Source organism: Coregonus clupeaformis, chromosome 20 (assembly GCF_020615455.1).
Source record: "Coregonus clupeaformis isolate EN_2021a chromosome 20, ASM2061545v1, whole genome shotgun sequence".
Lineage (NCBI taxonomy): Eukaryota > Metazoa > Chordata > Actinopteri > Salmoniformes > Salmonidae > Coregonus > Coregonus clupeaformis.
In genome coordinates, this window is record NC_059211.1 from 58732955 (window position 1) to 58744910 (window position 11956).

At 41.8% G+C, this 11956-nt stretch overlaps 1 protein-coding gene across 2 annotated transcripts in view; it reads right to left on the minus strand.

Moving 5' to 3' along the window:
• LOC121533940 (UDP-N-acetylhexosamine pyrophosphorylase) overlaps nt 1–10611 on the minus strand; it is a 32687-nt gene extending 22076 nt beyond the window's left edge. Inside the window, exons 1-3 of one of the 2 annotated variants that reach the window (XM_041840306.2) lie at nt 10250–10611; nt 8942–9279; nt 3428–3632 (exon numbers count right to left, since the gene is read on the minus strand). In XM_041840306.2, coding sequence (XP_041696240.1) covers nt 3428–3632; nt 8942–9224 — 488 coding nt within the window. In that variant the 5' untranslated portion in view covers nt 9225–9279; nt 10250–10611. The remainder of the gene's footprint in view (nt 1–3427; nt 3633–8941; nt 9280–10249) is intronic. The other variant, XM_041840307.2, reaches the window with a different exon arrangement.
• Nucleotides 10612–11956: the final 1345 nt, after the last annotated feature.

Below are 11956 nucleotides of genomic sequence, written 5' to 3' on the forward strand. Positions count from 1 at the left end.
TTTTTGGTCCATCCAGACACTGTGGCAAGTAGATAATAATAAATCAAGCAATCTACCAGCCACTGATTTTTTTACCAGCCAAAATATTTTGGGGAACATAATTACATAAAAACCTCACAAAAATAACAGATAACCATGCTTTGTAATGTTTCTAAAACAATACATTTATTAGTAAGAAGTAATGCATTTCATTTTTTGTGACCCGAGTCTTTTAATCAAAATATCAGATACAAATGTTCAGCTGCCAGTTTAAGGGCGGGAGGTTACCGTGGTAACGGGGACACTCAAGTCCTATTGTGTGCGCGCGCGTGAGATTTTGGATCTGACAAGGCTAGGGCGTCTATTCCCTATCAGTTTAACCAGCAGACTCAAACTATCGTTGAAAAACAACTGAACAAATGTAAATAGCCAAGAAACACAAGGACAAAGTCTCACTTTGTAGACTTCAGAGTACATTAAAGCAACTTTTATGCCTGTGCACAGCGCCTCCAAAAAAGGTATCTACAGTTGAAGTCGGAAGTTTACATACACCTTAGCCAAATACATTTAAACTCTGTTTTTCACAATTCCTGACAATTAATCCTAGTAAAAAGTCCCTGTCTTAGGTCAGTTAGGATCACCTCTTTATTTTAAGAATGTGAAATGTCAGAATAATAGTAGAGAATTATTTATTTCAGCTTTTATTTCTTTCATCACATTCCCAGTGGGTCAGAAGTTTACACACACTCAATTAGTATTCGGTAGCATTGCTTTTAAATAGTTTAACTTGGGTCAAACGTTTCGGGTAGCCTCCCACAAGCTTCTCACAATAAATTGGGTGAATTTTGGCCCATTCCTCCTGACAGAGCTGGTGTAACTGAGTCAGGTTTGTAGGCCTCCTTGCTCGCACACGCTTTTTCAGTTCTGCCCACAAAGTTTCTATAGGATTGAGGTCAGGGTTTTGTGATGGCCACTCCAATACCTTGACTTTGTTGTCCTTAAGCCATTTTGCCACAACTTTGGAAGTATGCTTGGGGTCATTGTCCATTTGGAAGACCCATTTGCGACCAAGCTTTAACGTCCTGACTGATGTCTTGAGATGTTGCTTCAATATATCCACATACATTTTCCTTCCTCATGATGCCATCTAGTTTGTGAAGTGCACCAGTCCCTCCTGCAGCAAAGCACCCCCACAGCATGATGCTGCCACCCCTGTGCTTCATGGTTGGGATGGTGTTCTTCGGCTTGCAAGCCACCCCTTTTTACACCAAACATAACGATGGTCATTATGGTCAAACAGTTCTATTTTTGTTTCATCAGACCAGAGGACATTTCTCCCCATGTGCAGTTGCAAACCGTAGTCTGGCTTTTTTATGGCAGTTTTGGAGCAGTGGCTTCTTCCTTGCTGAGCGGCCTTTCAGGTTATGTCGATATAGGACTCGTTTTACTGTGGATATAGATACTTTTGTACCCGTTTCCTCCAGCATCTTCACAAGGTCCTTTGCTGTTGTTCTGGGATTGATTTGCACTTTTCGCACCAAAGTACTCTAGGAGACAGAACGCGTCTCCTTCCTGAGCGGCATGATGGCTGCGTGGTCCCATGGTGTTTATACTTGCATACTATTGTTTGTACAGATGAATGTGGTACCTTCAGGCGTTTGGAAATTGCTCCCAAGGATGAACCAGACTTGTGGAGGTCTACAAAAAAAATTCTGAGGTCTTGGCTGATTTATTTTGATCTTCCCATGGTGTCAAGCAAAGAGGCACTGAGTTTGAAGGTAGGCCTTGAAATACATCCACAGGTACACCTCCAATTGACTCAAATGATGTCAATTAGCCTATCAGAAGCTTCTAAATCCATGACATCATTTTCTGGAATTTTCCAAGCTGTTTAAAGGCACAGTCAACTTAGCTTATGTAAACTTCTGACCCACTGGAGTTGTGATACAGTGAATTATAAGTGAAATAATCTGTCTGTAAACAATTGTTGGAAAAATTACTTGTGTCATGCACAAAGTAGATGTCCTAACCGACTTGCCAAAACGATAGTTTGTTAACAAGAAATGTGTGGAGTGGTTGAAAAATGAGTTTTAACGACTCCAACCTAAGTGTATGTAAACTTCCGACTTCAACTGTATATCAGCACTTCACACATTGCACACAGCTCCACTGTTGCTGTGCGAGGTGGGATATAGGATTTCATATTTATTTGTGCAATTAGCAGCTATGAAACAAAACAGCAGAAATACTTTGAAAACAGCTACTGCAGCATTTGTCTAACCCTAACTCGTACGTGGTCATACTTTACTTTTTACAATTTTTCTTAGCTAATTAAATGCTTGCACTGTAGAGCCCTGCAAATTGACCACCCGCCAACATTGCTGAAGAAATAGACATTCTTACCCGCCAATACCTAAATATACCCTCATTTGGCAGGTGGCAGTTGTTAATTTTATGGTGGCTAAGCAATTAACTTTTTGTCCTGAATACAAAGTGTTATGTTTGGAGCAAATCCAATACATTACGGTGTACCACTCCATATTTTCAAGCATAGTGGTGGCTGCATCATGTTATGGGAATGCTTGTAATCGTTAAGGACTGGGGAGTTTTTCAGGATGAAAAAATAAATGGAATGGAGCTATACACAGACAGAATCCTAGAGGAAAACCTGGTTCAGTCTGCTTTCCACCAGACATTGGGAGATTAATTCACCTTTCAGCAGGACAATAACCTAAAACGCAAGGCCAAATCTACACTGGAGTTGCTTACCAAGAAGACAGTGAATATTCTGAGTTGGCAGACTTACAGTTTTGACTTAAATCTGCTTGAAAATCTATGGCAAGACATGAAAATGATTGTCTAGCAATGATCAACCACCAATTTGACAGAGCTTGAACAATTTTGAAATAATAAAATGGGCAAATGTTGCACAATCCAGGTGTGGAAAGACTTACCCAGAAAGACTCATAGCTGTAATCACTGCCAAAGGTGATTCTAACATGTATTGACTTCAGAGGGTTGAATACTTATCTAATCAAGATAAATTAGTGTTTTACAAATATAATACTTTTTCGTCCACTTTGACTGAGTATTTTGTGTACATCGTTGACAAAAAAATGACAATTAAATCCATTTTAGTCCCACTTTGTAACAACAAAATGTGGAAAACGTCAAGGGGTGTGAATACTTTCTGAAGGCACTGTATAATAATAATAAGACAGATGAAACTGGAGAACAGAGGGGGATCATAAAAACGTATCTTTGATACAATAACAACTTTCTATGGTTTGTTTGTGATTTCACAGACCGGGCTTTAACAAAAATGGGCCCCTCAGAAATGGATTGAGAAACAGTGCTCTGTGGTCAGCTTGCTGTGGTGCTGTATGTTCTGTAAAGTATAACCCCCATAGTGTATCATTATGCCCTTAGCTGCCAGTCCCAGTCTCACCAGGGGATGCAGCACTTAGCTCCATAACTCTGTTCTGCCAGCTGTTGCAGCCTCAGTATCCTCTCTGCCTGGATCTGGAACAGGGTCTTGTGGGATGGCAGGCCCACGTCGTACATGCCTTTAGGGTAGGACACCCCCAGCCTGGTCCCCTGGCCGCCCGCTAGCAGGAGAACAGCCACCCTGCTCTGGGAGATACACCGCAGACCTGGGTGAGGAGAGAGACAATAGATCAGTTAATGTATGAGACTTTCATTTAGCTAGCTACTCCTTCACTACTACCAAAATTAAGGACCCACTTAGATGATGCTACGGCAGTTACATGGTGCCAGAAAGCACACCACATTTCAATAATATTTCAAGAGCAGCCTTGTAATTATGCCCTCCCCACAATCCTCATCACTGCACACCTCTACTGTCTTGCTTTCGGCTTCTCTCCATCCTCAACCTCCAGACACTGGCAGGCATTCGAACCAAAACAGATATGCCACTAGAAATGTGTTCATTTGCAGGTAGAAATGTTTTCAACATCCACTGAAGTAGCTAGCAAGTTTACTAGATAGCTAGCTACAGTAGTTGCCGTGGTAACCAAACAAACAGACTTACTAGTTTAGCTAACCAAACCATCCGTCCTAGCTTGCCATTAGGAAAATCTAACAGAACAATTTAATAACGTTTTCAATTCGACTTTTGCTTTCAAAAAGCATTTCTAACATAGAACATGTAAGAATGAACTATAGCCATTGAATTCTACCGTGCAAATATACTGTGCGTTATAGGGAAATAATACACGCTCTAGAACGCCCTTCAAGCCAATCAGAAACAAGCATTCAAAAATGTCATGGTATAATTACGCAATAAGGCCCAAGGGGGTGTGGTATATGGCCATTATACAACGGGTGGGTCTAATCCTGAATGCTGATTGATTAAAACTGCATTCCAGCTGGTGTCTATTTCACATGTTACCACAGGCTAAATATATGACGTTGAAATGCCTATTTACTCTGTTCCATCTGACTGTGCAATCCACTGTCTCATCAACCCTGCCAGGAAATGTATAAACTTGATCTCCACTATAAAAAGCATCTAGACATTATCTCCCATTTCTTTTAGACTAGCATTTGGTTTTCAACAGCAGAGATTTGTATAAACCTTGCTGTCCGTCTCTCCGACCTTTTCAATATTGAATTACGATCTCCACGGTCCCATATAAAGTGTATGTGTCCGAACGAGCCAGACAGCAAATTGAGCTGGTTGTCATGGCAACATACTATTTTTTCAGTTGACTGGCTAAATCGATACTTCTTGCAAAAACTAAAATGGATGAGTGGAACATTTATTTTGATCTTTTCGGCGGCATGACTATGGATGAATGGGAAAAAGAGATGGCAATAATACCCAGGCATGCAGATTTGGGGGATACTGCATTGAATGACCTAGAGAAAAGCCGCAACAACAAAAAAAACACAGTTAAGAATACAAACTGGGCTGTGCGGTGCTTCGAGGGCTGGCTAGCAGAGAAGAGAAAAGTTGTTGACTTCAAAACTGTCACTAAGGAAGAGTTTAACATCCTTCTCCGACAGTTTTATGGAAATGTACGAAATGGGAAGGGGGAGCAGTACAGCATAAGTAACTACCTGGCACTCCAGAGTGGGCTCAACTGATTTCTAAATGACCCACACATCGGTCACAGCTGGTGCCTTATGAAGGACACTGAATTTACCACCTCAAATCATGTATTTCTGGGCAACATCAAACAGCTAAGGCGGCAAGGAAAATATATCACGAACAGCCACCCTCCCATCACCAATAAGGACATGGCCCAGCTCCAAAACTCCCAGGCTCTGAATCCCGGTACACCAAGGGGTCTGGTCCAGAAAGTGTGGTTCGACCTCCAGTTACATCTGGGTCGAAGAGGAAAAGAGGGGAACAGACAACTAAAGCCCAACTCATTCCTTGTAAAAACAGACGAGAACGGTCTAAGGTATGTTGTTCATAGCCTGTTTGTGTTATTTCTAAGTTGCACTCGTAATTAGGCTACTGGAAAACAATATTATAACAATGCATTCTCTCTCTCAGATACGCCACTCTCGCATATAACGAGGCCACAAAGAATCATCCGGACCCAAGGGAGAGGGGCAGGGAGTCCAAGAGGGGATTCATGTTCAAGCAGCCAGGGAACCCACTATGCCCAGTGGCATCACTGGAGAAATATCTATTGAAATGCCCGGATAACGCCCTTGCATTTTATCTCCACCCAAGGAGAGGAGAGTGTATCGGGGACTCGATCTGGTACACTTCAGAGCTGATGGGCGTGAACTATCTGGCAGCACTTCTACCCAAGATCTGCAGGGCAGCCGGAACAACTACATATACAAATCACAGCATCAGGACCACGACAGTCCAGAAACTGGCCAATGCTGGTTTAGAAGCGAAGGAGATTGTCAGTGAGTGGGCATCAGCTCAAATGAATGTCATGGATTGTCTTTCTTTTGTCTGAACAGTGTCCTGACAAGAGAGCACATTTTCTCTGCCAGGCAAAGTCGCGCATCATAAGCGGATTGTTATGGATGTATCCAAATAAATGTCCCAAGAAAACAGCTTCAACAAATGCAAATGCAGCTACTTTGCTGGCTGAACTTTTTGACGTAACTGTAAATTAGCCGTAGTTGGCTAGCTAGCAAACAAGGGATAAGAACGTTGCCAGCCAGTATGGCAATGGAACATTTAGAACGAACGACTGGGTCGCGTCTATAGATACTGAACAAAAAGACTGAACGACTGGGTCGCGTCTCTAGCAACCCTAGATTTGTGTCGGGACTATATCTTGTGGAAGGATGAAATAGCACGAATAAATTAATCCAAATAACGTTTTTAATTAAAATAGGTAAATCATTATTTGAATATGTTGGTAACCCGTGGTATATTGGTTTAAATATACCACGGCTAAGTTCATATGCACGACAACATGGAATGTGGGACAGTTGGAAAATATATCCCCACACCTTGCAATCATGACGCAATAAGCGCCTACACATGCAGACCGTATTTGCTACAAAGTTACAGAAAGCTAAACCAACAACCACACAAACCGAAATTGGATACATTGTAAACGCAGGTTCAACAATTATATATATATATATATATATATATATATATATATATTTTAGCTAGCTAGCATTCATTTGTTTTTGCAGAGACCATTTGTTTTTAGCATCTGATGACCTAGCTAACGTGGTGAGTGATGAACATGAATTTCTCTGGTCCTTACTATTCATGACGCAAGTGGCGCTATGCTGTCAAATCCTCCCACATTTGTAGTTTGACCAGCTGTTTTCAGCAACTTCTATTTTTTTATTCAGTTGTCATATTGGCAGGTTTGTTAGCAACAAACTATTTAGTTAGCTTCTAGCCTAGTGTTTGATATGCAATGCGATCTCCTCGTAATGAACAGTGTCGAGTGTCCTGACGAGAAGGCAAACCTTTCTTGCTATGCCAGGCAAAATCGGGCATTATCAGCTCATTGTTATGGATGTCTCCAAATGAATATCAATACAAAACATCTACTTTCCTGTTATTCTGGCTGCAGTCTGGCTGTCGTGACTGTGTTAGCCGTAGCTAGCTGGCAAGCAAGGGATAATAACGTTGCCAGCGAGTATGGCAACGGAACATAAAGAACGAGCGACTGGGTCGCGTACATAAATATCAAACGAACAACTGGGTCGCGTCTCTAACAACCAAAATATGAGAAAGTAGGAATTTGCTTATTAAAATGTATATATTTACTACGTTTTTTTATTTCTACCGGTAAATGTGTGCTTCCAAATTGTTTTCTTTGGCGACTGTGGTATAAGCGGGATAAACGCCTCCATTCTGTACATTACCTTGGAAAAATGAACTCCGGCATAAGGTAATGTACAGAACGTCGGCGTTTATCCCTTACATATGTTTTTGTTTTAAGAATGAACAATTAATAGGTAAAAAATGCCATAAATTAAAAACATTTACAAAATGTACAGGAGCCCTCTGCTTAGGCTGCTGATGGGCGCCATGGCAACTGTAGAACTATGAAATATGGTACAAACAATAGGCCTATAGCTTATTCAAGCAATATAACTAAAACTAAACATATTTGTGATGGTTGCCAAAACTCAAGAACACTATGGAATTTTATGGCTAACGTATAATCTACCTTGGAAAGGAGTCCTGATACAATCATTGCAGGTGAAACAGCAAGATAAACTCAAAATAACCCATAGTTCAATTACAGTCAACCTCACTATCTAAACATACCAGGTCAACTACACCCTTATTATACAGCTCTACTTTATCTTACAATAAACTGTTGTTATGCGAGTCAGTGATTAGCCCACAAATATGCACACAAGGTCCTGCTGTAGATGTTGGCTGCCCTGACACACACACACACACAAACAATTAAGAACTGACGCAGAGCTGGATGACCTCATGAGTGAGGGCGCAGTGAGCAGTACCCCATTTACGTCAGGCCCAAACCAGAAACAGATGCTCCCTCCCTCCTCCTCCTTCATCCCCCAGGCTGGACCTCCCCAGCTACAGGTCAGGCCTGCTAAACATTCAGAGGTTTTACTCCAAGGGAGTAGCCTATTTTACAAGGCTACGCCAGTTAAATGTCTCAAACAACTCCATATTTCCTAGATCATGATGAAAGAGAAACTGGACAAGGGAATGGTGTGACTGAATTGATGTTCTCAATAAACCCATATTCAGCTTTCTTTATGAATCAGAGTGTTAAGAGTTATAAGGCTCACTGACGGTGCTTTGTGAAATACAAGCCAGGATCCCCCTTAGCCATTTCAACATCACAAGCCATCAAGGTTTACCCACTTTCCCCTAAGGGTTGCCAGGTCATGTAAGGGTTGCAAGGTCTTGTTTAACCTCAGGGTTACCATTATATGATCCCAGTAAATACTACATGCTGCTGCCCGTCACTGTGCTATTTGAAGAGGGTTACCAGAGACATGTTGGACGGGTTAGTTCCAGTAGCCCTGCCTGCCCTAAGGAAATTATCACCCCACTACCTGGGAGTGTTGAATAAGGTTTGACCTCAGTTTATGCCCTTGCGTAACTGAGAAGACCGACACACACACACACACACACACACACACTGCACGAACAGAACGTAATACTAATCAGAATATACACCTACTATATAACATTATATCGCGCACCATAAAACCTGATATGATTTCCCTGTCTGTCTGTTTCACTTCCTGGTAGCATATAAAATAGAGGTTGTTGTAAATCGGTGGAATTCAATCCCTTGAATGAAATAAGCTCCTGTTTAAAAAGCTAAATAGAAACTGCTTCAGGCTTTGTGGAAGAAATGCATCATTATGACTGAGTCACAAAAGTGTCAACTCCAAGCTCAATCAAGATTGAAGTTTTCATGTATTTGACATACAGTACTTGATCCTGGTCTTGTCCCCCCCCACCCACCCACCCACCAAATGGGAACCCCTGTACCAGCCGACTCACCCTCCTCTTCCCAGACCTTGAGGCAGTCTCTGTCCCTGGTCACGCTGCCCAACACCTCCCTGGGCACCGGCTCCATGCGGGTGTCCATCTTCTCCTGCTTGCTGCTGCCCGACACCTCCATGGCGCTGCCGAAGAACTTGTTGATCTCCTGGAAGTCCATAGCTTCCAGGTCAGAGGTCATCTCGGCTTGCTGCTCGGGGGTCAGCTCGTCCCAGAACTGCACGAGGTGAGACTGGCCGGCTTCAGCCAGCCTCTGGGCCAGTCTGCTTCTGGTGCTCTCCATGACAATGATCACACTGCTGGGTTAGGGCTAAAATAATCTCCTCTAGGGAATCTACCTACCACACCCAGAACAGAATAGGAAAGTGTTGTGAGTGTCAGGGATATGTAACTAGCCTACACAGTCATGATGATTGACTACATTACTGGGCTCAAAACTCATCTGAAAACTAACACACCCAATACAATGGAAACGTATTGTGAGTGTCATTTGAATACACTTGCTCTAAATAGAAACATAGATGCTGGTACCTCTCTGGTTCAACACTAGCCATATTTATGACTAAAAATATAATAAATTGTACAATCTGAATTTTTGTCAACACGTACATCATTGATATCTGTGGTACCGTAATGACATGGGTGTGCCTGCCATGTTTCTTCTAGCAAATCATTAGTTAGGTGATTTTATTAGACACATCTATGAGGACATTCTAGTAGGGAACTTGTTACAAACTAGACTACACGCCCATCTGTCCATTTCCCCTTTGATTTACATCAACAGATAAACTGAGCTGTCAATTTGGCACCCCAATACTGGCGTAAATTTGCTTGATCTTTTCTACTGCAATAAGCAGGCCAGAACCATATCCTCGGGACACCAATAAGTGGTGTTTACTTATGTTGACACTAAACAGAACATTTCCCCTGTCAGACAATCCAAGACATAGAAAGTGTTCTAACATGCAATGAATACAGAAGTCCCCCTTTGATGCACCAAATCTATTTACAGGTTATTTCTAAGTTAGCTAGCTAATGTAATACTACACATTTAACACTATCATATAGAGCCATAATGCCGCGGTTATGTTAACTAATCAAATCGGATATTAACTAGCTATCTAACTAACTACATGATGACTATCATCATCATACCATTTGTGGTCCTAAACATCACGCTATGGGCGCGCGACGATAATTGAAACCTCGTATTCTACACACGTGGTTGAATATTATTATTTTTGCTAACTAGACTATTCGATGTAAATATAGCTAAGATAATAGCAATTGGAGTTTATATAGGCTTACCTTCAACGCTGTGTCTAGGAATCAATTTGGCCGGACAGCGTCTAACAGGAGATTCTTGTATTGGCCACGGTGCCCCCACCCCCTCGAGTACACCTCCTACATCCGTCACTTTGACGTGGCACTCGAGTCGAATGGGAACGCCCTACAGCTCACTTACATTTTGCCGTTACAGTATTGAAGAAAAAGTCAGAAAAACTGAGTAAGATCAGATCAGTAAGATCATATTAACCATAAAGTGCTTAACCATAAAGATGAACCATAAACAGACAACTATGGTAGTAAAATAGTTATGAGACCATCCAATGAGAACTGATCCACGGCAAAAAAAAATTGCCCTCATAATTCTTTGTCATTTTTGAACTGTAGACTGATCCCATATCTGTAGGGGACAACAACTGGGGCGGCAGGTAGCTTAGTGGTTAAGAGCGTTGTGCCAGTAACCGAAAGGTCGCTGGTTCTAATCCCCGAGCCGACTAGGTGAAAAATCTGTCGATGTGCCCTTGAGCAAGGCACTTACTAATTGCTCCTGTAAGTCGCTCTGGATAAGAGCGTCTGCTAAATGACCAAAAAAAAAAAAACACCCATCCAATCAGGTACGAGAGGAAGTAGAAACGTGACGTTTGACTTTAATTACGGAGAAGTCTAAATGGGATCCTTGGGACGTCACAACTCTGACGTTACCCCATTGAAGTTGACGTTCAAAAGGTTGAAGAGCAACTGCCCCTATAAACCAACTTCTTATTTCGAAAACACCCTATGTGACATCGATATGAGTCAGGAACATTTATTCTACTGTCAAAATTGACTACAAAGTGTAAATAGGATAATTTTGGTCATAAAGTCAGTCTCGTCCAAAACGGAGTTTTGTGAGACTTGTGGTTATGACAGCATCACAATGGGCGCATTCCTTTGCCCAGGTGTTGCTGACGCCTGTCAGATCTTACAACGCCTGGAAGGGTATTTTAAGTATCAGCTAACCACATTATATGTTATAGCAATCTGTCAGTCGATGACACAGTCGATGATGTGAATATGTACATTTAAAAAATATGTACATTCATTGGAAACTCTAAAATCTCTGACTTCAGTGCATTCAAAACAACTGGGAAATCGGAATGAACAGTCATCCAATTCGGAATTCCAAGTCGGAAACTTGGGCATCTTTCGAGAACACCGATTTTCCGACCTGAAGATCAGTTGTTTCTATATTTCTTAATTCCATTATTTTACTTTTTAGATTAGTGTGTATTGTTGTGTATTGTTAGATATTACTGCACTGTTGGAGCTAGGAACACAAGCATTTCGCTACACCCGCAAGAACATCTGCTAAATATGTGTATGCGACCAATAACATTTTATTGTATTTGTCTTGAAAGCACCAATAGACGGGTTGGCTGACAATGTCACAAAGATGATGCACGCACTTCAATGGGGCAGAAGTCTGTGTGTTATTGTGATTCTGGATGTGAACCCCGTCTGTTTTGCCCCATAGTTGCGCATGTGTTGGTTTTGTTGCTAAACAACCAACCCGTCTATGCAACGTCTGAGCAGGGGAACATGACCAACGTAAATGAAGGTTGGGTTTGTTTCAATCCTGCCCACAGCTGGCAGCGCACAAGTAACTGGGCGTGTTCCTCTGCCCAGGTGTGGCTGACGCTTGCTAGATCTTACAATGCCTGGATAGGTATTTTATGTATCAGCTAAGCA